This window comes from Pelobates fuscus, chromosome 2 (assembly GCF_036172605.1).
Source record: "Pelobates fuscus isolate aPelFus1 chromosome 2, aPelFus1.pri, whole genome shotgun sequence".
Taxonomy (NCBI): domain Eukaryota; kingdom Metazoa; phylum Chordata; class Amphibia; order Anura; family Pelobatidae; genus Pelobates; species Pelobates fuscus.
Window position 1 is genome coordinate 351,078,580 of NC_086318.1, and position 25,624 is coordinate 351,104,203.

A 25,624-nucleotide genomic window follows, 5' to 3' on the forward strand; every position below is an offset into this window, starting at 1 on the left:
GGATTGATAAATCCTGCAATAGCCCAGGTAGTCTGGGGTGGGGATATGTTGCCAGACTGCATTACTTGCAAAGAGTTCAGCAATAGCTGGATTTTGATGAAATTTGGGGACTATTAAGTGATGACTATGTAAAGGTTAAGACACCCATAACAAAGGAGTTAAAAACCCTTGAGATTTCTTTATTTTTTCTCCTTATTGAAAATGCTCTGTAAGGTTTTTTTCTTTAATAGCAAAGATCCTAAACTAAATTAGGTTGAACCTCCCATCATAGATTATAATTTTTTTTAAATTTTTAAGTTTAATGCAAAATAAAAAAACAACTGTATGCTCTGAATTGTTTGACTTTTAATTGAACATATCATAGAATGACAATCAAAATACATTAAAAGGAGAGAAGGTGATGTATAATTTTACCTTTAATAAAGGATGGATTTTATCTACAGGGAGCGATAAAGGATTTCTCCTTTTTTTCTTTTCAATAGCAGATTGAGCATCTGCAATTGCCCACTTATCGATGGGATGAGGGAAGGTTTTCTGAACACGCTCCTGTGAAGGAAAAACAAACAAACTGACATTTTCCAAAACATATTCTATGCTGTAAAAATAGGAATACTATGTTTGCTGGGGAAATAGGACAGAGTAAAACACCATAAATTGTGCATGTACGGTTTAGACCAGGGATAACAAGCTCACAGGGTAAAATAATTGAACTTTTTCAAAAAGGACATTTCAAGCACTATAACTACTACAGTGTGTTAGGGCCTGATCTACATATCCTTTAAAACTATGCTAGACAAGATTTATGGGACAGCATAAGGCCACATAAACAAGAATAAGGAGTAGGTTTAAATTGAATTGAAACCCAGCAGATCCATGTGCATTACGGATTACGATATCCTATATATAGGACGAGTCTTATTAATGACACAGTATGAGCAATCTCTCACTTCTTAATATCCATCAACATGCAGGATCTCTTCAATTGCTTTTGGCAACTTTTTAATGTAAACACTATATAGTTTGTGATTTAGAATGGTACTCTGTGCATAATAAAATTGAAAAATAAAGAGGGAAAAAATGTTGTGCATGGATTAAAAGTAAACAGTCCTGTAGATGGCAGTATTTTATCACTTTAGGGGAGAGCAAAGATTCTGGCAAGAACATTTAAAGGCAACAATCGCGCAAATTTTTTTTTTCAAAATCTACTTTCAGAGAATACAATTTTCACGTTATGCTATCCAAATAAAGATAAAAATCAACAGAATTTTAATTTGAAGTGAAAAACCTTATTCTTTATTTCTGTGCCACAGGAGTGCAAATGTGACCGGCAGCTGCTATCCAAAAAAAACATTGTACTACACAATTTCCAACAGGCAGTCATTTATGAGACGGTCTACAGCCATCCTAAAACATATGGGGTAGCTTGCCAACTTGTGAATTGTGGGGAATTCAAAGTAAATTTCAGACTTTAGGTCAAAATAGCCAAATTGTTGAAAATCTCCAAAACTGTGTTTCAGTTTGGATATTTTAGCCTAAGCTTTGAAGTTTACTTTAAACTGATGATTCGCACCATGAATAACCATGTGGACACAAGTCTACTACATGTAATGAGCATAAGCAAAGGTACAAGATTCTAGGCTCATGAGAATATATGAAATCTGTTCTTTGTAATGACTGCATGGGGTATAATAGGAATTTCTACCACTACAGCTCATTGCAATAAGTGTGGTGCACATGTTGGTTTGGCACCTCTCCCATAGCTTGGCTTATGCAGAAATTAACTATTGCATAAAACTTGTAAATTGGTGGCGGTGGGTCGTATGATCAGTTAAAGGGTTACTCCAACCTCTTTGACCTTTTCTGCTTCTAAAAGTGGCCATGGTGAAACATTCTATGTGCAGTTTGAAACATTGCCTATACAGAGAAATCTGTAATTTTGTGAAGGAGTGTAATTACAATCCCAGCGCACAATACTTAGTCAGCCTGGAATTGAGAAAGTGGGAAAGGCGGGTTATACGTTCGTGGAGAACTTTGCCTGGTGATGGATTTAATGTAAGTTTTACATTTTCTTAGCACGTTAAATAAATAAATACATTAAAAACAAGGTACGGGGCAGTGTCAAGTGCCCAACAAGGCATGTAGACGTTAAAAAAAAAAAAACTTGGTGCAAAAATAAATATATAAATATAAAGAGAAAAGGGGTTGGAGCACTGGGTTTATCCATCCACAATACTGTTGACCTGACACAAAATGGCCAGGCTTTATGCACCATATAAACTAAAATGAGCTTTAGTGGTTATAACGTATAACATTCCCTGTTAACTCTGTTGGAAACCATCAAGGTTATTCACTTAAGTTAGAGATGTTGGGAGTTCAAAGTGAATGTCAAATCGAAGGCAAAAAAGCTGAGCTGGTATGCTTAAAACTTGTCTACTTTTGGGGGCGGGGCCGGACCGCCGAGCTGGATGGCCGCAAGTGAGACCAGCTCCTGCAACCTGAGGCCTGACAGGCACTATATTTAAGTTTCCCTGGCACAAAACTGACCGGCAACGGCGGCCCCCAACGGACAGAGAGCCCTGGACCCAGGGTGAGGCTGGCCCAACAGGCTTCAGTCCCCTGGGGGAGGAATCCTACCCGACACGTTTGAGGCCTAACACGTTTGAGGCCGACACGTTTGAGGCCGTTCAGCGCTCAGTCGGACCCGCGGGGAACCGGCCCCGTACCCCCCCCCCCCTCTGGACCGGGGGGGTGATCCCGGTCCCCACTCTCAAGACCCAACCGCCACAAGCACGGCAGGCGAAACTACAGGGCCGCCAAGACTCAAACCCCAGACGCAGCCACCAAGATGGCGGAGGCCACATGCACAGGCGATAGGGCCAGTGCCTCCACAGGACGCTTCCTGGCAAAAGCAGAATGCCGAGCAGCTGGGAGTTGACAAAGGCACGGACAGGACGGCAGCCCGAATTACCGGTACACACACTCCGCAAGCATTCCGCACGTACCTGTCGCGGCCGCAACGACTCCCGCCCGACAGTGACCACAAGATGGCGCCGACAGAGGAGCACCTCCACACACGCACACAGCCTAGGCGAACGACCCGACAGGCGAGACTGAGGGGCGAGAGACCCAAGAAAGCACCTGCACCCAAAAGCACAGGGCTTTGCTCCAGCTCCAGCTCCAGGCATGAGAAACCAGCGCAACAAGCAGCCACATCGCCGCACAACACAGGAGCCCTGAGCCCACACACACTGGAAGGGTGCACCCAGCTAAGAAGAGGCATCGGTTAACGCAAGGCAAGCACCCACGGACACTCTCTTTCACTGTATCTCAAGTGACTCAACGTTAAATCTAGTCCACAATATTGCAGTGTATGGCTTAAAACGACACACAGCCTTTAACCTTGGCCTACTACTTAAGCCTTGCTTCAATACCCTGCTGCAACTCAGCTATTATAGCCTATTCTGTGTCAGATTTGTGAAACTTGCTTTAATTATTTACTTTAACCTGTTTATATGCATATCTAGAGCGTTAATCCTTTGCAAACTTATGTCGGAAGCATAGCTTAGATGTGTACTTTAGGCATGTTTATATAATCTTGATTCCAGTAATGCGTTCAGTAATATATGTACAAAAAAAAAAAAAAGTGCATTGTCTATCTACCCCCTACTGTAACTAATGTCTTGAAACCTGCATATGGAATGCCGTTGGGGTACCATATGTATGCCTGTGATTAATATATGCACTACAAAAATAAAGAATAAAAAAAAAAATAATTTTTGTCTACTTTGGCCTTACATTTTAAATTCACTTTAAAATTCTAACAATTCTAACATCAGTGATTAACTATGTATGTAACATCACAAAAACAAAGATTGGAGAACCAAAGTCACTTCAAAACGTGCTTAAGATCAGTGTTGGTGGTTTGTTCACCAAGTTGCAAACCAAAATGAAAACAATTTGGTCTAGATGCAAATAACGAAATGTACAACAAAGAAACTCTGGTAATAATGGGCACTAGAACTCACTCTGTGTACAGATAAAGCCAATAGAAAACTGATGGTCTAATAATTAAAGGGGCAATACAGTCACCAGAACACCTACAATTTAATGAAGACCAGTAGTGAAGTGTTGCACACCGGTATTCGTAACACCAGAGCTCCGGGTTAGAGGTCCTCTAACCTCCAAAATGCATTCAAAAGTGAGAAGCCACAGGCTGCACAGCGCAGTGTAAATACTCAGATTGGCTTATTGTGGAATCAATGACAAAAAAACTGTGTTGTCCTTGATTCCACATTAAACCTATCTAGCTGAGTAGTTACCCTACGCTGTGCAGCCTATGGCTCTTCACTTTATGATACGGTTTAAGATTGTTGCTCTGGTGTGTATGTCCCTTCAAGCTTTTTTGTAAACACCGCAATTGTTTGGAGAAAAGTCAGTGTTTACATTACTGCCGAGGAAAAATATGCAGCACTAACGTTCAGCGTCCCCACTCTTTGCATGGAGGCGCTGAACGTTTCTCTTTAAGGTGCATTGATTCAATGCATTTCTATGAGGAGATGCGGATTGGCGCAGGTTGCATTACATAAAGTGACAAACACTTAAACTTCTAAACCTTTAATTAGTCCCTTTATTGCCCCTTAATTTTTTTTAAATTCGCCTTTTGAGTTACACGTAAGAAAAAGTAGAGACTACTCTACTTATGGGGAGCATAATATTTGGCAATGGGCACAGCTTAAGCAGCGTTCCATTTCGCTAACAAGTCTGGTGTCTAAAAAAATCCCACAGATGGGCTAACTACAAACAATATGGACAAATGAAAACAAAATAGCGGTGCTAAGATATTGAGATTCCAATGCAAGGAAGTAAATAAACAAAATGAAAACAAAATACAGGACTGCAATTTAAAGCAATTTTTGAAACTGATATAAATATGTGCAAACTTGATCCCATGTGGCAAAAATAAATTTTGCAGACGATGCTGCTTTTATGGAACAAAACCGTTATGGCTACTTAGGAATATGCAGACAATATGCTGCCTAAGTAGAAACCACCTAGGTTCCAAATTTGCTTGCTGCAGAGTATCAAGGACCTTGATGGATTTTGGCCGCGTACCACCAGTGTTCTCTGGAAATAGAATAAAATGCAGTACTTTTAAGTGGCATCTTTATGAGCAGATCAATATATGAACTATTTTGGAGTACCTCTACATCCAGGACACTGCGGGGCTGTGCTTGGCAGAGCATGCTGAGCAGCTGCAGAATTAACTCTTCAACGTACTGGAGAGCGTCCTCTGCTGATGAGAGGTTAGGGTGGACTTGAACTTGAACCTACATGGATTACAATAAGAAAATAGGTTAATGTTAAAGCACTTTTTAATAACAGACAGAACAAAAGGGGTGGGAGAAAAATAGAGTGAAGGAAAAATAAAAGGAAAAAGAGAAAAAGGATAGAAAACATGAGTGAGGAATACAAGATCAAACTGAAGGCCCAGTTCCACCACATTAAAGCAAGGAATGAGCAATATTTGCAAAAGTAATCACATCAAATATAATGATGTAGAAATGTTATTTCAAATAGTTCTAATAGGGCAATTATTTACAAGTGTTACTTTACTACAAACACAAATCACACAAAAGTATGTTTGGGGGGGTTGGGGGTGAGGGACTGTTTTTTTTCCTTAATATAAATATTTTTTGTTATTTCAAACAAACATGGTCAGGGTTTACAGGATATAGGAACAAAGGCACCTATACATCGATCACTGGGATTATCAAAATGCCCAACGAAAACCCATGCTCCTTGTTGTTCCAAATGATGAAGTGCAAAGGATGGGTTGTTATAACTACAAAACATACATAAAAAATAAACTGCTCATGACCAATGTTTTCACAGGAAAAAAAAAGTGGTATTGGAATTATAAAAATAAAAGCTACTGCAAACTTATTTTTAACAATTTGCTTCTCCTTTCAGTTCTTAATATAACATGTGAACAAACAGACACATTCACTAACTGGCAAATCTTAACACAATCTAAACAAATTTTGCTCTCATTCAGGGGTAGGCAACCTTGGACAATCCAGATGTTGTAGACTCAATTTCACATAATGATGGCAAATCATTGTGGGAGATGTAGTCCAGAACATGTGGAGTTTGCCTACCTCTGCTCCAATTCAAGAAAGGTCAGTTTTTAACACCTGGGCTGCTAAGAATTTCCAGAGAACTACCCACAATAAATGGCCTATTGTAACAGAAAATGGAGAATTTTGTGACACTAGGAAGAGTCTAATGAAAGTATTTGGCAGAACTCAATTTGTTATATATCACATGATCGTTAAAGGATGGGTCATTGATGTAATTTGCCATTTTTAAGACTTGGTTAAACCAATAATACGCATGTTAATTGGGTCACTGTCAAACAAGGTTAAAGGGAAACGGTCAACAAATATACAACTTCCACTCTTTTAAAAGAGTTCAAAATTCTGTCTATACAGTATGCTAGCAGTTTTCCTTGCAAATGTATAGGTTGGGAGAAAACCATTTAAAAATAGTTTTTTCTCCCATCTCTCATGCAATTCCTTGGCAGACACTGAATGCCGATAAATTGAGAGGCAGGGGAGCGGAAGAGGAGGGCCCTCTGCTCTCCACCCATAGCAAAAACAGCACATGCACTGTGGTTGCTATTTTACCTCTTTAGCGGGTGCAAGTATAGGAAAGGAGTGATTTGACATCACTCCGTTCAGATGCCAGTAAGCTGGCAACTAAGCCAGCGTGACGATGTCATGGAGGAGCCTTGCCCTGCTTGGGGAAGTATTCCTAAGCAGGGCAAATCAGCAAAGAACGGAGGCAGATCACGGATGGACCGGAGGTAGGTATGTGTGACACCTATCTCTTTAATGAGATTACAGTGGGAGCAGAAGTAATCGTGACAGTTTCCCTTCTACTAAGATTGTTAAATGGGGTAATCCAACAAAAAGTTTTTTGAGTTTCACAGAGAATTTAAAGTTTTTAATTCATTAGAACATTAGTGATATGAATATGAAAAAAAAAGACAAAAATATTACTTACATAGCACTGACGGAAAAAAAAAGTCTGTGCATGGTTTTTAAAGTGGAAATACCACTTACAGAAATGAGATCACTGAGTATAATCATCAATAATTTGTTTGCCTTTTTCGTGCTCTGCAGTTTTTTCTGGTTTGCTTTTTTTTTTTTATATATATATATATGAAAGCGGCTATTTTGCAAAGAACCCAGACGATTGGCATCTGTACTGTGTATGTGGTGGCCAGGGGAGGAAGCTGAACCACATTCATATTTACCAGAAGCTTTCTTTAACCTGCACCACCTTCTTTATTCCACCAGGAACCCAAACCACTGCTGTACTCTCAGCACATGTGAGAATACAGCAGAGATATATGGAGCATATTGTGGGATACTCCATAGACAAAAAAATGCAAGATGGAGATGCCATAAGAAAATTAAATCACAATCCAGTTCAATTCAGGCACAGTCAGGACTAACATTGAAAATGAGACGAAGAAATAGAAACATTTAATTTCTTCTCTTCTTAATATGTGTTCTCTATGCCAGGGCTCGACAAATCCTAGGCGCCAGGTCGCCATGGCGACCAGGAAATTTGTCCTGGCACCTGGGATTTGTGAGCCTATTTAGCCCCCGAGGTGACCGGCTGCCTGAGAGCAGAGGAGGGCAGTCAGATCACAAAGGGCTGAGGCAGGCTGTTGACTGAGGGAGGGGGCTCAGGGAGAGCTGTGAGTGGGAGGCGGGCGGCTCATTTATTGCTGAGGGAGGGAGTGGGAGGCGGGCGGCTCATTTATTGCGGAGGGAGGGAGTGGGAGGCGGGCGGCTCATTTATTGCGGAGGGAGGGAGTGGGAGGCGGGCGGCTCATTTATTGCGGAGGGAGGGAGTGGGAGGTGGGCGGCTCATTTATTGCGGAGGGAGGGAGTGGGAGGCGGCGGCTCATTTATTGCGGAGGAAGGGAGTGGGAGGCGGGCGGCTCATTTATTGCGGAGGGAGATGCTGTTTGGCCAGCGTGAAATTTTGCCACATGTGCGCATTAGCCTCCGAAAGCATTGGATTGGAAGAGATTGTCAATTCTGATGATCTCAACCAAGGGGGCGGGGAAAGTGGACATGGGCAGTGCTGGAATAAAGGTAATTGTATTACCTTTTTAAGGTGTGGGGGTGGAGTAAAGGGGGATAAGGAGGTCTGGCCACCTAGCACGTGTTTTGAGCAATATAGGGTTAGGAATACATGTTTTTATTCCTGACCCTAAAGTGTTCTTTTAAACTTCTGCAGCTCACTCATCTTCATTCATAATCTGGAAAAGTAAAACAAGCTTTCTAGCTTTATCGAGCCCCAACCGATTTCTCGCATTAACAAGTCCAAAGGAAGAGAATATTCTTTCAACGCCAGGGGCAGAGACCACTGCTGTTAAAAGGGAAATCATTACTTGAGCAACTTATGAATCCAAGTGCTTTAGTGACTTTCACCAGTTCACTGGTGTGACTTTCTTTAAAACATTATCAGAAAACATATTTCTTGAATGGTTCCCCCTTAGATCTGAAGTTTATTATAGTTGTCAGTAGAGAAGTAAAGAAGAGCAGTTAGCAATGAATGATAGATATATACCAATGTCATGCCTAACTGCTTTTCCTTAGCACTTGTTTGTCCCTGATATCAGATATTGACAATGTCTGAGAGAAAATGTAATTGTAACTTAATTGTCAGCAATTGCATTTCATTAAAATAAATCTGAGATTAAATTTAAAAAAATAAAATTGACTTTAAACCAAAAAAAAAAAATCTGATTTTTAAAAAAAAATCATTACTTTTAATCTACACTGTATGTAACAGTTCTTCTTCAAAGGTGAACCATATAATGTTGACAATAGCATGGATTATCTGGGAGTCAAATTGACTAGAGATGTAAACAGAATTATGGAAATAATTTTTTTAGATTTATTACAAAACCTTAATAAATGGTTAAAAAAAACGAAGAAACTTAGAAATATCTTTTTGGGGGAAGGATAAACTTGGTTAATTCATATGTTATTCCAAAATGGAACTAAAGGTTTCAAATGTTGCCATTATATTTCTCTAACCACTGGTTGGAATTAATACAGAAAAGCTTCACCCAATATATCTGGAAAGGTAAAAAAACAAGATTGAGCCAGTCAACATTAACACAAAAATTAAGTAGAGGAGGATTAGCTTATCCTTTAATATCAAATAATTACAGAGCAGCTGTAATTTTACATATATATAGGATGCAATTAGAGGAGAATAAAAACGAAGGATGGTATAAAATAGAACTTATTGCAGGAGGAGTTCCTAGTTTGGATTGCTTAATTTGGAACACTACTAAATCCCCTAAAAAAAAAGACTATTCCAACATAATTTTAACACATTTAATAAATAGCTGGCTTAAAATAAAAAAAAAACTCTAAAAATGGAAAATAAAATCCCAAACTATTTAAAATTGGATTTTGTTGAACAACAAGTTGCAGATATAAACCTTAAATATTGGAAACAAGAAGGAATTTTTCGACTGTCCCAACTATTTGCAGAAGATACAATTAAAACCTTTGTTCAATTAACACAGGAACACAACTTACCATCAAAAGAGCTGTTTAATTTTTTAAGACTTAAAAGTTTTTTGACGTAGCAAAATCTAGTTTGAACAATGCGATAAATATACATTTCAATACAGATAAGATAAATAAACCACTCTCAAAAGCTTTGGTATTAAGCAAAATGTGTAATAAAGAAAAAACACCAACAGCTATAGCCGCCCGGAAAGAAGAATTAAACATAGATATAAATATTAGATATTGGGGTTCTTTACTGATAGGAGCTTCGAAGAATATACACTCGTTAAATTTATTAGAAACCCATTTTAAGGTTCTAAATAGATGGTACTTCGTACCAGATAAATTGAACAAAATGTATCCCACAACAAACCACCTATGTTGGAGATGTGGTATAGACACAGGTACTTTTAAGCATATTTAGTGGCAGTGTAGTAAATTGAATAATTTATGGTGTAATATTCAAAGGTTTGTGTCTGTAGATCTGAACCTTGAGCTGAGGCTCTCTCCAGAGGTCGTCCTGCTCCATCTAAACTGGCCGGTAATGGCGTACGATTTCGAAAATTATTCTTATTCACCTTTTTCTAGCAGCAAAAATTGTGATTGCGAGAGGATGGAAAATTGGCAGGGACGTTCCTTGGGATCAAGTTAGAGCCCAGCTTGAGTTTCAAATAAAAATGGAACGGTTGTTGAGCAAACAAAAATTAAGTAGAAAAACAACTGTTTGGATGAAATGCTGGGAGAAGATTAATAAATAGAGGTTTTTAATAAATATAAGGTTTGTTAAAAATTAACCCCTATACAGACCTAAAGAGAAACCGTGTGATTGTCCACACTTTGGACAATATAAGATATAAGACATACATTCTTACTTAATGTTTCCTCCCTTCTCTTTTGCTGCATTGTCTTGTCTATGTAGATATGTAAGTCAAAGTATTGTTTGTCTTTGGTTAAGTGAAGCGTATAAAGAAAACTTTTATGGATGTATTTTTCAAAGGGGGAGTAACGTTTTCTACCATTTGTATGTAATTGTTGTATTGTATTTTATTGTCTTTTATGGGGAAAAAAAAGGGAACAGTTCATTGGACCTCCAATCAATGTATGGCATGTGCATTCCACCAGCACAAAATACACAAACCTCCCTAGCCATCCTCCCTGACTCTGGAAAGAGCCCAAGCCACAGATGTTGGCAGCTCTGTTATATCACCACACACTGCCTGGTTCACAAAACTGATCTATGCTGTGAATAGGTTGAAATCAGATATGCCGTGACTGCTAAAAGCTTGTTGAAGAGTTCTAGGCATCAACTAATTCTACTCATAGGAGTGCAACTATGGCTATGGACTGAACAACATATCGCTCAAACCATAGCTAAAAATAAAGTAAATACAATCAATCCATATTTGGCAACCAACCAAAACAGAAAAAAATCCTGCCATTTCATTTTGTTCAATATGGTATGTATCATAACGTCAATATCACCATGAGCCTAAAATAAGTACTAGCTCACTGTTCAGGGGTGGTAGATCGAGAAACAGCAAATACCAATGATGTGTGAAACCACATGCCACACGGGTGGGGTGGAGTGAAACCAACACACAAGCCATTACAAAACATTTTCTGTTTTTTAAATGAAACCATATGCTTACAAAATCAAGTCTGTGTCTAAAACATACTATTTACACATAATTCAAGCACTAGCAGTGTCACTAAAATTTAAAAAGAAAACATATGCATGATTACCCTTCGTACCCAAGCCAGGGAGAAATCACTGAATGCACATGCTAATGGATTCATGAATATGTTTGAAGATATATTTTTATGAGACCTTAGTAATGAGGCCACTGTCAAAAAAAAAATGATCACAATATTTAACAGAGTAAAAGGGTTACCATACTCCAGGATCAATATAATATAGGAGAAACAGTTCTAGTTCTAGCAAATGCATATAATATAATACTTGTTCAAAATCAGACAAACGTTGTGATGTCACACACGATGAAGTGTTGAAAGAAGTCTGCCTTTTCAAACAAACAAGGGGTCTCTCGTCTTTACTGAAGGTTTGCCCTTACAAACAAAATTCTTGTCCCCCTTAGATTGCAGATTACAACTATGTAAAGTTATAATGACGTACGTCTGTGTTCAACGAGAGATGGGTTAAATTTAGTATTTGGTTACAGATGGTGTTTAGGATTTAATTTAGTGTTAGAGTTGGCTTACATTCAGTATTGAAATACATGGATGTTAAGTGTGTAAGGGGAGTTGAACCAAGGATTACGCGCATTAGACCTAGCCATAGGAAAGCATTATTCAATGCTTTCCTATGGGGAAAATCTGATGCTGGAGGTCCATGAGGATGTCCAGCATCAGATAACGGACCTAAAGTCCGTTTGGATTCCGGAAACCCTCTAGTGGCTCTCTGGTAGACAGCCACAGAGGGCAGACTTAGAGCTGCAATGTTTTACATTGCAGCACTAAGTGCAAACGGGTCACAGCACCCAGATCACTTCAATTAGCTGATATACAAGTAAAATCCAGCATGCAGTGTTCTTTTAACAGATGTTAACAGATCCAGTGTAATATCCTATTACACACAGAAAAGTAAGGCAAAAAAAAAACCAGTCTGGACACTAAGGGGTTAATACAGAACCTCAAAAAAAACTCACAGATGATAAACTAACTCCTTTTGAGCACTATATTCTGTGCATTTTAAAAAAACTGCCCAAAAATAATGTTTGTCCACATTTGACTATTATTATTAAACAAGGTATTTTAGAGAATAAGGAAATTAAAAATGTAACTACAAACTGCCAAAATGGGGTGAAAATATGTTCAGTAAAAAGAAAATAAAGTTAGAAGGGATCTAACATGGTGCAGGGTGTCAAAAGAGATGATCCAAGAAACCAGGTGTAAAGAAATCTAGAATGTTAGGTGGCTGGAATATATTCAGTCTCTACCAAATATCAAAAATCGATTGTGATTAATTGAGGGTGGGGTAAAGATGCTAGTTTCCATCTTTGAGCTATACTAAGCTTTGCATCAGGCATACAGGGAGTGCAGAATTATTAGGCAAATTAGTATTTTGACCACATCATCCTCTTTATGCATGTTGTCTTACTCCAAGCTGTATAGGCTCGAAAGCCTACTACCAATTAAGCATATTAGGTGATGTGCATCTCTGTAATGAGAAGGGGTGTGGTCTAATGACATCAACACCCTATATCAGGTGTGCATAATTATTAGGCAACTTCCTTTCCTTTGGCAAAAAGGGTCAAAAGAAGGACTTGAAAGGCTCAGAAAAGTCAAAAATAGTGAGATATCTTGCAGAGGGATGCAGCACTCTTAAAATTGCAAAGCTTTTTTTTTGGAGCCATTCTGGAAATTGTTTGCAGTTGTTTTGGGACTTTTTGGTGCATTTCTCAAGCTGTAGAAAGGTAGGGAGCTGAGCTTTGTCGTTTCCATGCCAGCTCATTTTGACTTTTTTCTGACCTCCAGAACGGGTTAATTGGTTTTCAATGCATTCCTATGGGAAACCACGTTTCGGTTTCCAGATTTTTCACAATAAAAAGTCCCGGAGAACGCATTAAATTCGTAAACCGAGGTCCCACTGTATTAGTTAAACTACAGACTCAAATTTGCATGTGCTTGTCAGTGGCAGCAGAAGTTCTCTGAGAAGGTAGTGATTTAAACAAAGTGTAGCTTCTGTAATGTAAAAGGTAGGCCTATAAATATGGCTACGTTTTGCATGTTTTGTGCACATAGATAAGGGAAGGGGTCCTATTAACTACACAATGAGAAAATATTGTTCTATTGCAGAGATTGGCGACCTTTAGCACTCCAGATGTTGTGGCTACATGTCCCTTGATGCTTTGCCAGCCTTATGGCTCTAAGAGCATTATGGGAGATGTAGTCCTTAACATTTGAAGTGCCGAAGGTTGACGAACCTTATTGTAGTGTTTGGTATACAACATTAAAATGAAGTGCTACTACATACAGTATCAAAAATCTATCAATTTCAAATAGGGAACGGTCACTACTCTGCAAATTACAGCATTGGATAAAAACAGTTAAAATTATTTGTAACGGGGCGGGGCCTGACCGCCATGCTGGACGTTCGCATGCCACAGCAGCTCCAGCAACTTTTGAAGCATTAATCTATAACAAGAAACTTTTGCCCTACCCGACGGCCTACGGAGGTGGGCCGGCACATGGGGAGACTCTGGAACCGGGGAGAGGCTTGCGACTAACGTTTTAGTCCCCCGGAGAGACACGCACCGCTCCTTCTGGATGAGGCCTACTCAGGCGGTGAGCGAGACGGACGCCGCCGCCCGCTATCCTGCCCGATGCTGTCTGGCCAGACTCCCTTAGCTGAGCGGACCGGGCCCTGTTCCCCCCCTCTGGGCCGGCGGGGGTGATCCCGGCCCGTACCCTATACGCTCTGCAGCCTCAGCTACAACGAAGCACCCGGGGCCCTGAAGGACCGCCAACACGCAGACCAGGCCACGAGCCGTATCTAAAATGGCGGCGCAGTGACCCTGCTGGCTCGCACAGATACCTGTGGCTCCCGGGGGGATGCAACCTACACAAGCCCTGTGGGTCTGGAAGGCGACTACAAGCGGACACATGCAGCCACCCAGATCTAATAGACAACCCCCCGGGTCTGCTCAGCCGACCGGCACAGAATACACATCACCTCCATAACGGCACAGCGACACCTAACTGCAAAACCGCAAGGAGAAGACACCAAACAGCTGGAGGAAAGCGGCTGAGACAAACTCTTCAGCGCAGGGGGACTTACCAACCTTCAGCAGCCACAAAACAGAACCCAGGCAGACGGGACTTGAGGAACCAGCCTGAGTCTCAAAGCCTGCCCAACATCCCTCCGGGTAACAGGAATACCTAACTGCACGCTGGCGAAGCTGTGAGGTGCTCACACAAGCGACTACTCTCAGGACTCTAAGTTCATGTTAAACTATGTTCTAAACAATCGCAACAGCAAAAGCAGGATAGAAGACCTTAGCAAAGTTAACCCACGAGTAATCAGTCACTTAAAACTGGCGCAAGTATCGTCTAGTACCCTTACCCTGTATATTCACATTGCAAGCTATACCTATATTGACACAGCCTAAAAACCTTATGTCTAACTAGTACAGCGATGTTACTTTATATTACAAGCAAGATTTAGCAAGGTTCACCTAGCATGTTAACCCATAGGTTACAGGATTAACCAGTTCACTAAATGACCAAACGATGAGAATAGCAGATTTCCCGTGTAATCAGGTTCTATAACTAACAAAAAAGTGCTATGTACAAATGCCACGATATTGTGAAATGTAAAATATGTACTACTTCATTGGCTTGGACTAGCTATTGTGGCTTGACAAGCGTGTGTGTAAAACCTAAGCACTGCAAAAATAAAGAATTAAAACACAACAAAAAAAACTCTTAAATTCATAATAATTTAGCAAATGACATCACAATTCGGTTCAGATTGGCACAGAAAATCCACACATTGCAACGGATGAAGATAAAAAAAAATTACTCCAACACTTCTCCTGCAATTGGTTGTTTTATACTAAAAAACGAAATGCAAACAAAATAGAGTGGAATGGATCACTGCTATTTTCAAGTGGATCTTAATGCTGCAGTGACATTCATTTGAAAATAGTTTAACTGAATGCCCCTGCTACAAGAAGCAAAATAAAAATGCCACAAATGCAGTGGTTCCCAAACTTTAGGTTCAAGGCGCCCTTAATATTTCAATATTTTTCCAAGACGCCCCAATTAAAAACAATTTCATAGGTTGTATATATGTACAGCGCAGCGGTATATACTGGGCCAGAAATACTGTTCAGGCGCAGATCCAGAACCTAATCTGGGGGAGAGTGTACGGGGTGAATTGTGTTTGTGAAAGATGTAGTGCGTGTGGGAAGGGGAGGGGGGGCAGTTTGTGCATGAAGTGTACAGTTTGTGTGTGGGGGGCAGGTTGTATGAGGGGTACAGTTTGTGTGTGTGTGTGGGGGGGGTGTAGAGGCAGATTGTGTGTGTACAGGGGTGCATTGTGTTTGTGAAGGATGCAGTGGTACGTGGGGCAGTTTGTGCGTGAGGGGTACAGTGTGTGTGTGTGTGGTGGGGCAGGTTGTATGTATGTATGGGTGGGAGCTATTGTGTCTCTGTTGGGGTAGGAGGACAAATTCACATACATACATATATATACATACATACATACATAATTTTAATTAAAAATTATTATTTTCATATCCCCTTTCCTGCTTATCTTTGCCTGGGAGGGGGGACAGTACTAAACCCTAATGGTCCAGTGGAGAGGCCCTGGTGTTCCCAGTGGTGAGAGTGAACTCTAGCAGCTCAGGCTAGAGTTTACTCTCGTGAGATTTGGAGCATTGCCGTGGTAACCATGGCAATGCTCCGAGCTCGCAAGAGGAGAAACTGGCAGAGCTGCAGGTTAGAGCTCCCAGTGTCCTCTCTCCCTCCCTACCCTGCCGGCTGCCAGCATTTCTGTGCTAGCGGGCCAGAGAGGGAGATGTCTGACCTCTCCTCCGGTTTTGTAGAGACGGCAGGGGAAAGCCAGGTACAGTTCCCGGTGCTATGGTCAAATGATCATAGCACTGGAAAAATATCTCGTGGCACCCGTATGTGCCCGTCGCGGCACCAAGTTAGGGAACCTCTGCACTAATGTAAGAGTCAGGTTTAGGAGCAGTATCCTTAAAGGACCACTCTAGTGCCAGGAAAGCATACTCGTTTTCCTGGCACTAGAGTGCCCTGAGGGTGCCCCCACCCTCAGGGACCCCCTCCCACCCGGCTCTGGAAAGGGGAAAAGGGTTAAAACTTACCTTTTTCCAGCGCTGTGCGAGAGCTCTCCTCCTCCTCTCCGCCTCCGTTCCTCCCCGTCGGCTGAATGCGCACGCGCGGCAAGAGCTGCGCGCTCATTCATCCGGTCACATAGGAAAGCATTCATAATGCTTTCCTATGGACGCTTGCGTGCTCTCACTGTGATTTTCACAGTGAGAATCACGCAAGCGCCTCTAGCGGCTGTCAGTGAGACAGCCACTAGAGGAAATAGGGGAAGGCTTAACTAATTGATAAACATAGCAGTTTCTCTGAAACTGCTATGTTTATAAAACAATTAGTTAACCCTAGCTGGAACTGGCACCCAGACCACTTCATTAAGCTGAAGTGGTCTGGGTGCCTAGAGTGGTCCTTTAAGACTGGAGGTTGGGGAAGGATTAGGATGATGTAGGATCAGTACTGTTTGGCTTAGCAAACATGTAATAAGGACCTCACCAAAATAGAAGTAAAGATTATTAAAATGTTCGAAGGCTATAATAATATCCGTTAGCAATGAAATAAGTAAAATACGTATTTGAATAATTTACTTGGTTGTACGTTCAACATTACATGGACGGCAACACTGTGATAGTTTGTTTACACCTCTTTCTCTATATGTGGTTTTTATGGTTACAACTGACTTCGCTTACTGAAGGTCACATGGTCCGCTGCAATACCAGGAATGCTATTTTGCCATGTCATAGGTTTGCTCTCTAAATAGAGAAGAAAACAAGCTGCTTTCTCCAATTCATTAATAACAGAACATCTAACAATAACTTAAGATACTTTCATTAAACATAATGATTAAAGGGATATATCGAGAGACTATTCAAGCAAAGTAATGAAAACGAACAATTAAGTTTATATTAATTAATTCCTTCTTATGGATTTTTTTTTTCTTTTAGTTCTTGAGATTACTTGGAAAACCTTATAACATAAGTTCACTGCCTTACATCAATGTCCATCATAAACATAGTATATATGTATCGTCTAAGTATATTAAATAGATCAAGACAGATAATACTGGGTGTGCAGCCAACTTATCAATCATGTAAGTGGTACTTTCAGGAGCTTGTTCACTTTGACAACCAGAGTTTTACACGTTTTCTATTGAGTAAGTGGAAGACTTAAAGGGGCACTCTAGTCACCAGAACAACTACAGCTTATTGAATTTGTTCTGGTGAGTAGAATCATTACCTTTAGGCTTTTTGCTGTAAACACTGTCTTTTCAGAGAAAATGCAGTGTTTACATTACAGCCTAGTGATAACTTCACTGGCCACTCCTCAGCTGTTAGAGATCCTTCCTGGGTCATCATGGCTGCCTAAAATGCATCCAAACATTCAGTATCTCCTCCCTCTGCATGCAGACACTGAACTTTCCTCATAGAGATTCACTAATTCAATTCAGCTCTATGAGGAGATGCTGATAGGCCAGGGCTGTGTTTGAATAATGCTGGCTCTGCCCCTGATCTGCCTCAGCCAATCCTATGGGGAAGCAGTGTGATTGGATCAGGCTACCACTTCTGATGTCAGCGGACTGCTTGTTTTTTTTTGTTGAGGCAAACCGCATGCAGAGTTACAGCTTCAGGCTTGAATACAGTAAGATTTTGCTATATTTATGGAGGCATGAGGGGCCGAGGGGGGGCTAAATGGTGGTTTTAACACTAAAGGGTCAGGAATACATGTCTGTGTTCCTGACCCTATAGTGTTCCTTTAAGTTTAAAAACTTGCCACATTACAATAAAACAAGTATGCCTTAATAAAATGAAAAGGACTAGATAGAAACATACGACAAAATGAAGTGCATGTTTTAGAAACTAAAGCATGGGTTCTTAATTTGTGTTAGTGTTTTAGAGCCCATCAAAAAAATATGCAGACTGTATTACTGGTGTTCGTAACCTTTATGCCATCACTGGATAACTGAATGCATTGTCCAAACAAAGTGGAGTGCGTTTTCTGACACACTTCAAACTACATGCAGAACCAGGAAATATTATTAAGTTACCGTATATTATGCAATAAATAAGACACTGATCCTGGAGAATTCAGCAATGATCTTCATGCAATGACTAGATTTTTTGGATCCTATCCATTAAAGAAACACGTCAAGCACCATAAACATAACATGTTGTAGTGGTTATGATGCCAGGAGTATCCTGGTGTTCTCCATTGTAAATAAAACGTTTTTTTTAGAGCCAGAAGTTCTCTGTCTGAGCCAAGCATGTGGGTGCAGGCTCATTGGATCATGGTTATCAGCTGCCATTCTCAGCTAATCAGCCATCAAAAGTTCCTTAACAGGAGCTTCCTGCTGTAGCGGAGCCAGGCATGGTGGACCTCAAATAAGACGTCAAACTGCACTCCTAGCACCATATCCACTGTAGTGGTCCTTTAAGACTATTTTATTACAATTAGGTGGAGTATTCTGCATTCCATTTGACATAAGAAGTCTCTGAAATAAGTGTACACTTTTCTAACACTGCCTAAACTCGGGAGCTGACATCGTCGAGGAAGGAGAGGTCACCAGCGCCGAGGGAGTCCAGGCTCTGGATTAAGGTAAGCTGCTGAAGGGGTTTTAACCCCTCAGTGCCACGGGAAGGGGACCCTGAGGGTGAGGGTCCCCCAAGGATGACAGTGTCAGGAAAACGGGTTTGTTTTTCTGACACTATAGTGATCCTTAAAAGACCGTTTTAATGCTATATGATTATGAATAAACTATACATTTCTGGTGGTGGGGTCACATTTAGGTCTATATTCATGTTGTCTGTTTGGCAATTGAGAATTTGTATGTTATTTTTTAAAATACCTCTGTCTTAGGTCTCAGTCTCGAAAAACTAAAAATTCCATGTGTCATTTAACACATGAATTATATTACTTCAGTGCTATATGGAAGTGGAGCTGTTACTTCTCTAGAAATATAACATTGGAATTCACCTATAACTTATAACCTTTCTTTTCATATGTTGCTTGATTTTCTTTTATAAAAAAGGATACTATAGTCACCAGAACAACTACAGCTTATTGCATTTGTTCTGGTGAGTATAATCAGTCCCTTCAGGCTGTAGTGGTTATGTTGTTTGGAATTCCTGTAAAGGCTTTAGTAGCATTGGCACGAGATAAGATTGTCAAGGGTTCTTATCCATTGCTGTAAAATCCCCTACTTATGGTTCTTAGAATAAGATTATTCACTAGAAACTAGAAATTTAAAGAGCCACTCCACCTCATAACCTTAAACAGTTGTTACCCAAGGCACTTGTCACACTGCCACAAGTATCAGGATCTTAAATGGAGTCCTATATCTAACGGGAATCCAATAATGGGACTGACAAAGCAGGGAGGTGCGGGTGGACAGGAAGATGAGCTTCGCCGCCGCATTCATTATAGACTGTAATGGGGTAAGTTGGAAACACGTAAGACCACTGAGAAGCCGATTACAGTAGGCAAGGCGAGAGAGGACAGTGGCATGGACAAGGACCTTTGCCGTAACAGGCGTTTAATATGGTCGAATGGGACAAGGGAGTAGCAACGCTTGAGGGAGGGAAGACCAGAAGTTAATTTTTGGACAGGTTCAGTGTAAGGAAATGAGTAGCCATCCATTTGGAAATAGAGAGGCAGTCAGAGACATGAGCCAAGAGGGGTGGTGAGAAAGATAAATTTGCATGTCATCCGCATAGAAATGATGCTGGAAACCAAAAGGAGCTGATGAGTTTACCTAGGGAGGCAGTGTAGATTGAGAACAATAGGGGACCAAGGACAAACCCTTGGGTAACACCAACAGAGAGGGATTGGGAAGAAGAGAGAAAAACCATTGAATGAGTGCTGGGAGAGGTAGGAAGAGCACCAGGAGAGAGTGGCATCTTGTAGATCGAGATAATGGAGGATGAGAAGAAGCTGTTGATGATCAACAAGTAAAACAGAAAGGTCAAGAAAAATTGGGATAGAGTAAAGCCATGGGATTTTACAGTGATTAGTAATTAATTGACACTTGCGGCCAATCACTGGCTGCCCATTGCGAGCAACAGTATAATCATCGGACATACAGCCAGGGGGAAGATAGACTGGTTGGCGTGACAGATGTCCAGGGACACAGTTTCAGTGTTTAAACCTTAGGAAAGTCATTTTCTGCAAAGTAAGACTGTTCTCATGGATCAAAGTCCGATATTGTTTTAAAAAACAGTTGTTTTGGGGGGGGGGGGGGGGAGAGAGGCAGTTGCTTGTTTTTTTTAAGCTCTGCAAGTGAACACTCATTCACATAACTATTTGAAGTAACAAAAGTAGAACATTATTTGACATCCCTAACAATGCGAAAACTTCATTTCCTGACTCATTACAGAGTATTTTGTTACAGTTGGTTTAGTTGGGCAACATTTTGTTGTTCACTTACTGTAATTATGAACTCATTTGGGGAAGCAATTAACAAACATGCATTCAAAAGATAAACATTTTCAGTTTTTCTTTGGCTGTCAATTTTAACGGTTAACTCAAAAGTACCTTTGAATGTCGTAGTTTACCGAAATTACAAGCATTGTCATGTAGACAGTGGCAAAATCTCTATCAAAGTTGGGTGCCCTCTCCACCCTACTCTCAAATGGGACTAAGAGAATAAATAGAAGGAAAACAAATCATCCAACACCCTTGCAAAGTAATTTACCACATATGCTATCATTTGAACTGAAATTTGCTTTCCATAGTCACTGTACAACAGTGTGTCACCAAACTCTTCACACAACTGTGCCACACATGTTCTTCTTAAGTGTTACATACTGAATTGAGAAGGAAGTTTTACATGTAACACATATGTTCAACCTCACCACAGTGTGCGACATGGCAACACCCTAAACATTATGAAGTGCTCCCCACCATTGTATTCACTCTTTTTCTTTTCATTGTGCCAACCAAAGCCTGTCTCACCGTTCAAATGTACTAACATTTTCCACAACCCAATGTGAAACCTAGTCACTTCACACATTGTCATATTTGCACGATTGTAGTACAAATAATGTGACCAGTCCATTATATAGGAGTATCCAGTTGTTCTAAAAAGGAGCTCTCTTGTTCAACTAAGCCATACTCCAAGGTGTTTGAGTTGCCCATTGTACCGGTTACAGGTGAAGGTATTCTGTGGTTGAGCAGTCTAATCCACTGGGTTAAAACGTTTAGAATGATAGCCTTGTTAAACTTGATTTGCAGGCTAGATTACCAGCCAAATTTATTAAATTCCACAAGCATGGCTACAACTGTGGTTTTTGAATGATAAACCACAAACAGACGGACGACCACATATGCCACACGCCAGGACTTGACAAATCCTGGTGTTTTTTTTTTTTGTTTGTGTCCGTTACTGCTAAAAAACAAAGTGTTTAAAAATTGTGCAATGGACACATCTTAAATTTCACTAAAGCTTACTATAGCTTGCAGAAAATGATGAAATATGAAAATAATCTGATAAGTGCTTTAAAACTGATGCAAGATATTTTCAGGTGACAGTACCACTTTAAAACCAGGTTTAACAGCTGGAGCCTCTTATAAAATGGAACCACATACTATATGCAAATGAGCCATGGGAACAGCAATGGTGAAAGCGTTTTCCCACAGAAAACCTCTGCACACATCAAATTCCAATCATGCTTCCATTGCCAAGTCCAGATCATCTTTCATTTGTTTTACTTCACAACAAAACTCAAATATTCTGCCTCTCCGTAGCAAAGCTTAACTATATGCATATCCTGCAGGCATCATTTGTGAGAAATCATTTATGCAATACTATAAACAAACACTGATCATTGTAATGCAAATGAGATAGGGCAAAGATTTCCCTTCAAATATAATAACTCTTTTAGCACAACCACTATCAGCCCTGCAAATATCAACAATAAAAGAAAGATTCTTTTTACAGTTTTAAGGAAATCTGTGTGCTGTTCTCACATTAATCTGAAATAAACCCACCAAACCTTAAAGGACCACTCTAGTGCCAGGAAAACATACTCGTTTCCCTGGCACTAGAGTGCCCTGAGGGTGCCCCCACCCTCAGGGACGCCCTCCCGTCCGGCTCTGGAAAGGGGAAAAGGGTTAAAACGTACCTTTTTCCAGCGCTGGGCGGGGAGCTCTCCTCCTCCTCCTCCTCCTCCTCTCCGCCCCGTCGGCTGAATGCGCACGCACGGCAAGAGCTGCGCGCGCAGCCGGTCGCATAGGAAAGCATTTACAATGCTTTCCTATGGACGCTTGCGTGCTCTCACTGTGATTTTCACAGTGAGAATCACGCAAGCGCCTCTAGCAGCTGTCAATGAGACAGCCACTAGAGGATTAGGGGGAAGGCTTAACCCTATTATAAACATAGCAGTTTCTCTGAAACTACTATGTTTATAAAAAAAATGGGTTAACCCTAGCTGGACCTGGCACCCAGACCACTTCATTAAGCTGAAGTGGTCTGGGTGCCTAGAGTGGTCCTTTAACAAAGTTGAAAATAAATAGGCTTACTAGGGACAGTGTTACTGGACTCATCATGAAGTTGCTGGCGAGCAACAAGCCCAACTTGTGGATGCTTGTTTAAAAGCAAGTTTTCTAGTATTGCTGGGACATTAGTAAATTATTTTACCAATGCAAAAAAATTTTGCAAAAAAGGATGCTGCCGTATGGAACATTCCAAACTCCTAAGGCAGGGCTCGACAAATCCCAGGCGCTAGGTCGCATAGCATGTTGGGATTTATCTCTAAATCAAACACCAATTTAATGTAGCAGAATTGGATATATGCTAAATTTACGCTAATTAGTGACACGCTATTTAGTTAAGAAATTACCTTAATCTGGAATTAACTACAGCAAAACTCCTTTCCAGCATTTATAAAGCAAGTTAGAGTCTTGAGGGTGGCAGACAGCTCCAACCGTGCAGTATCAATTTCACTTCACAGAAAAATCTCAACTGTACATAGAAAACTAAAATAAAACTGCGCAGTCACTTAAGGACAACAAGGAGAAGTGAACAGAACAAACCCAAGAGCCGTACTATGTAATTAAGGACACAAAGAAAGCCATTCCGCTTACCATAGTACTGCAGCCTAACAAAATCAGCGTATTTAGAGAATTCAAAGAAAAATTGGTTAATTTGCTAAACTGTGGCCTATGTTGAAAGCTGAATTTGAAACTGTAAATGGATATTCTAAATACCAAAACCACTGCTGCGGGCTACAGCTGTTAAGGTGCCATGAGTCCCATGACAAGCTGTTAAATCTTTCACCAGTGCTTTTGAATTAGCATACCAACTTTGGACATTATTTTTAAACAGAGTATTCTCAGTTAGGGAATAATGTCCAAAGTTGCTATGCATTTTCAGGCGGATAGAAAAGAATGAACTTGACACAGCATATTGCAAATGAAGCTGTAAGGAGTTGAAGAAAACAGATTGAGTAGAAAGGTTCAGACATATATAGTTACCTTAACCCTCTCCTTACCAATAACTATGTATGCAAGCTTCATCTGGAGGCAGTTTCAGCACAAGTGGCAGTTTCACTTGAACGCTTCATGCATGTGTATATTTCACATCTGTCAATTTATATTTTGGCTAGAAAAACATTACATCACAAACCATGGTGCTAAAACTATCTATTCTACAGAGCTGCGGAATTTGATAAAACAGAGCAAAATCAGGCACTAGTTTTAGCAGACGATGAAAAAAGAAAAAAAACTTATCCTGGTGTATAGTTTTTAATCTACATAGTCTGATATCCATCTCTACATACATAAACGCCAACCTAGAGTGTACCTATAAGACTGTGTACATTCTTACGTGTCACTTGAGAACATGCATGTATTCTTATCATGGAAATAAAAGACTTGTTTTAGTTACTAATCTATAGAAACATAAGTCACAGTTACTCTATCGTAGAAATCTCCAGGTTTCTAAAGCATAAAGGCACTGGAATTTAGTGCTTAATTCCTGTAAACAGATTCCACTGCCACAATCTTGTTAAAGTTCCTTCACTTTGCCTTTAGTTTCTCTTCTTTGGCTTCATGACCTTGCCCTTCACCTTGACTGAACTTCATTGATGTCTACCCTAACCCACGGATTTCATTGAGAATTTGTTTTATTCATTGATGGAAACTTTTCTGGACATCTCCTGGGCTGCTGTTCACGATTTAAGTGATCTGTATCTACCTCTAGCCAGCTCATATTTTGCTATATATAGTGAAATAAACTGGAATCAAACTCCGCAAATGCCAGATTCTATTTTTTTCACAGCTGTGTTACCATATGGGAATATTTACAGCTGCTTATAGTAAAATAGCAGAACTATATTTAAGCATGCAGCTAAAACAGTGTTAAAACAAAAACGTATCAAACACATTATTCAGCAGATAACCAATGCTCTTCCACAACATAAAGTACTTTTCCAAAGATAGAAAAAGTGATAGGGCACGTTAGACAATCTCTTATAATAAGCTCTAAAATAGTGTGAATAAAAAAAAAAAAAAACATACAAAAAAATTAAATAAACTTAAGACAGACACCCATTCCTTAAAATAATAGTGCCATGATGACTACAATGACCTGTAGTGGTTATGGTAGAGTACTTCTTTAAAGGAACACTGTGGTGTTAGGAATACAACACTAACAGTCCACTTCCAAGCAGCTTTCAGGGACCCTGGGAACACCTCAGCCCTAGTCACCGAAGCTTGACTGGGATCTCTCAGGTACTCTTTCACCTGACCAGGGTGCCGCTCTCTTCTTCTCTGGTATCGTCCACCCTCTTGCCTTTTCCTCTTCAGCTTCTCTCCCAGGCAGGAACCCGCATCTCTGCCTAGACTGTGATTAGCTACTCCCTTTACATAATTAGCTCTTGCCTTTTAGTTGCGTCTCTCAGGCCTAGCTCTCTTTTTAACTTGTCCTGGGATACAGGGAGCAAGCAGGGCACTCCGTTTCAAAAGGAACTAACATACTCAGCTTTTGTTTACTTAGGACTAGCCAATATGTGCATAACATTAAACTTGCTGTGACAACTCAATCATATCAGAAAACATACAGGATTTTATAATAACATAACATTTATAAGGGGGTGGGGGAAGACAACATGAATGTTTTCCCCTGCCTGCAGAATTCAAGATATGTAGATCTCCTAAATATATGCAAATTAACCAGCCTTGCTATTCAGGTAGTGTATGCAGGTGTTTTACAACCA

At 40.3% G+C, this 25,624-nt stretch overlaps 1 protein-coding gene across 1 annotated transcript in view; it reads right to left on the reverse strand.

Moving 5' to 3' along the window:
• The window catches only part of SOS1 (SOS Ras/Rac guanine nucleotide exchange factor 1), a 117,020-nt gene that overhangs the window by 61,459 nt on the left and 29,937 nt on the right, over positions 1-25,624 (reverse strand). Inside the window, exons 2-3 of the mRNA XM_063443627.1 lie at positions 5,202-5,327; positions 415-546 (exon numbers count right to left, since the gene is read on the reverse strand). Coding sequence (XP_063299697.1) covers positions 415-546; positions 5,202-5,327 — 258 coding nt within the window. The remainder of the gene's footprint in view (positions 1-414; positions 547-5,201; positions 5,328-25,624) is intronic.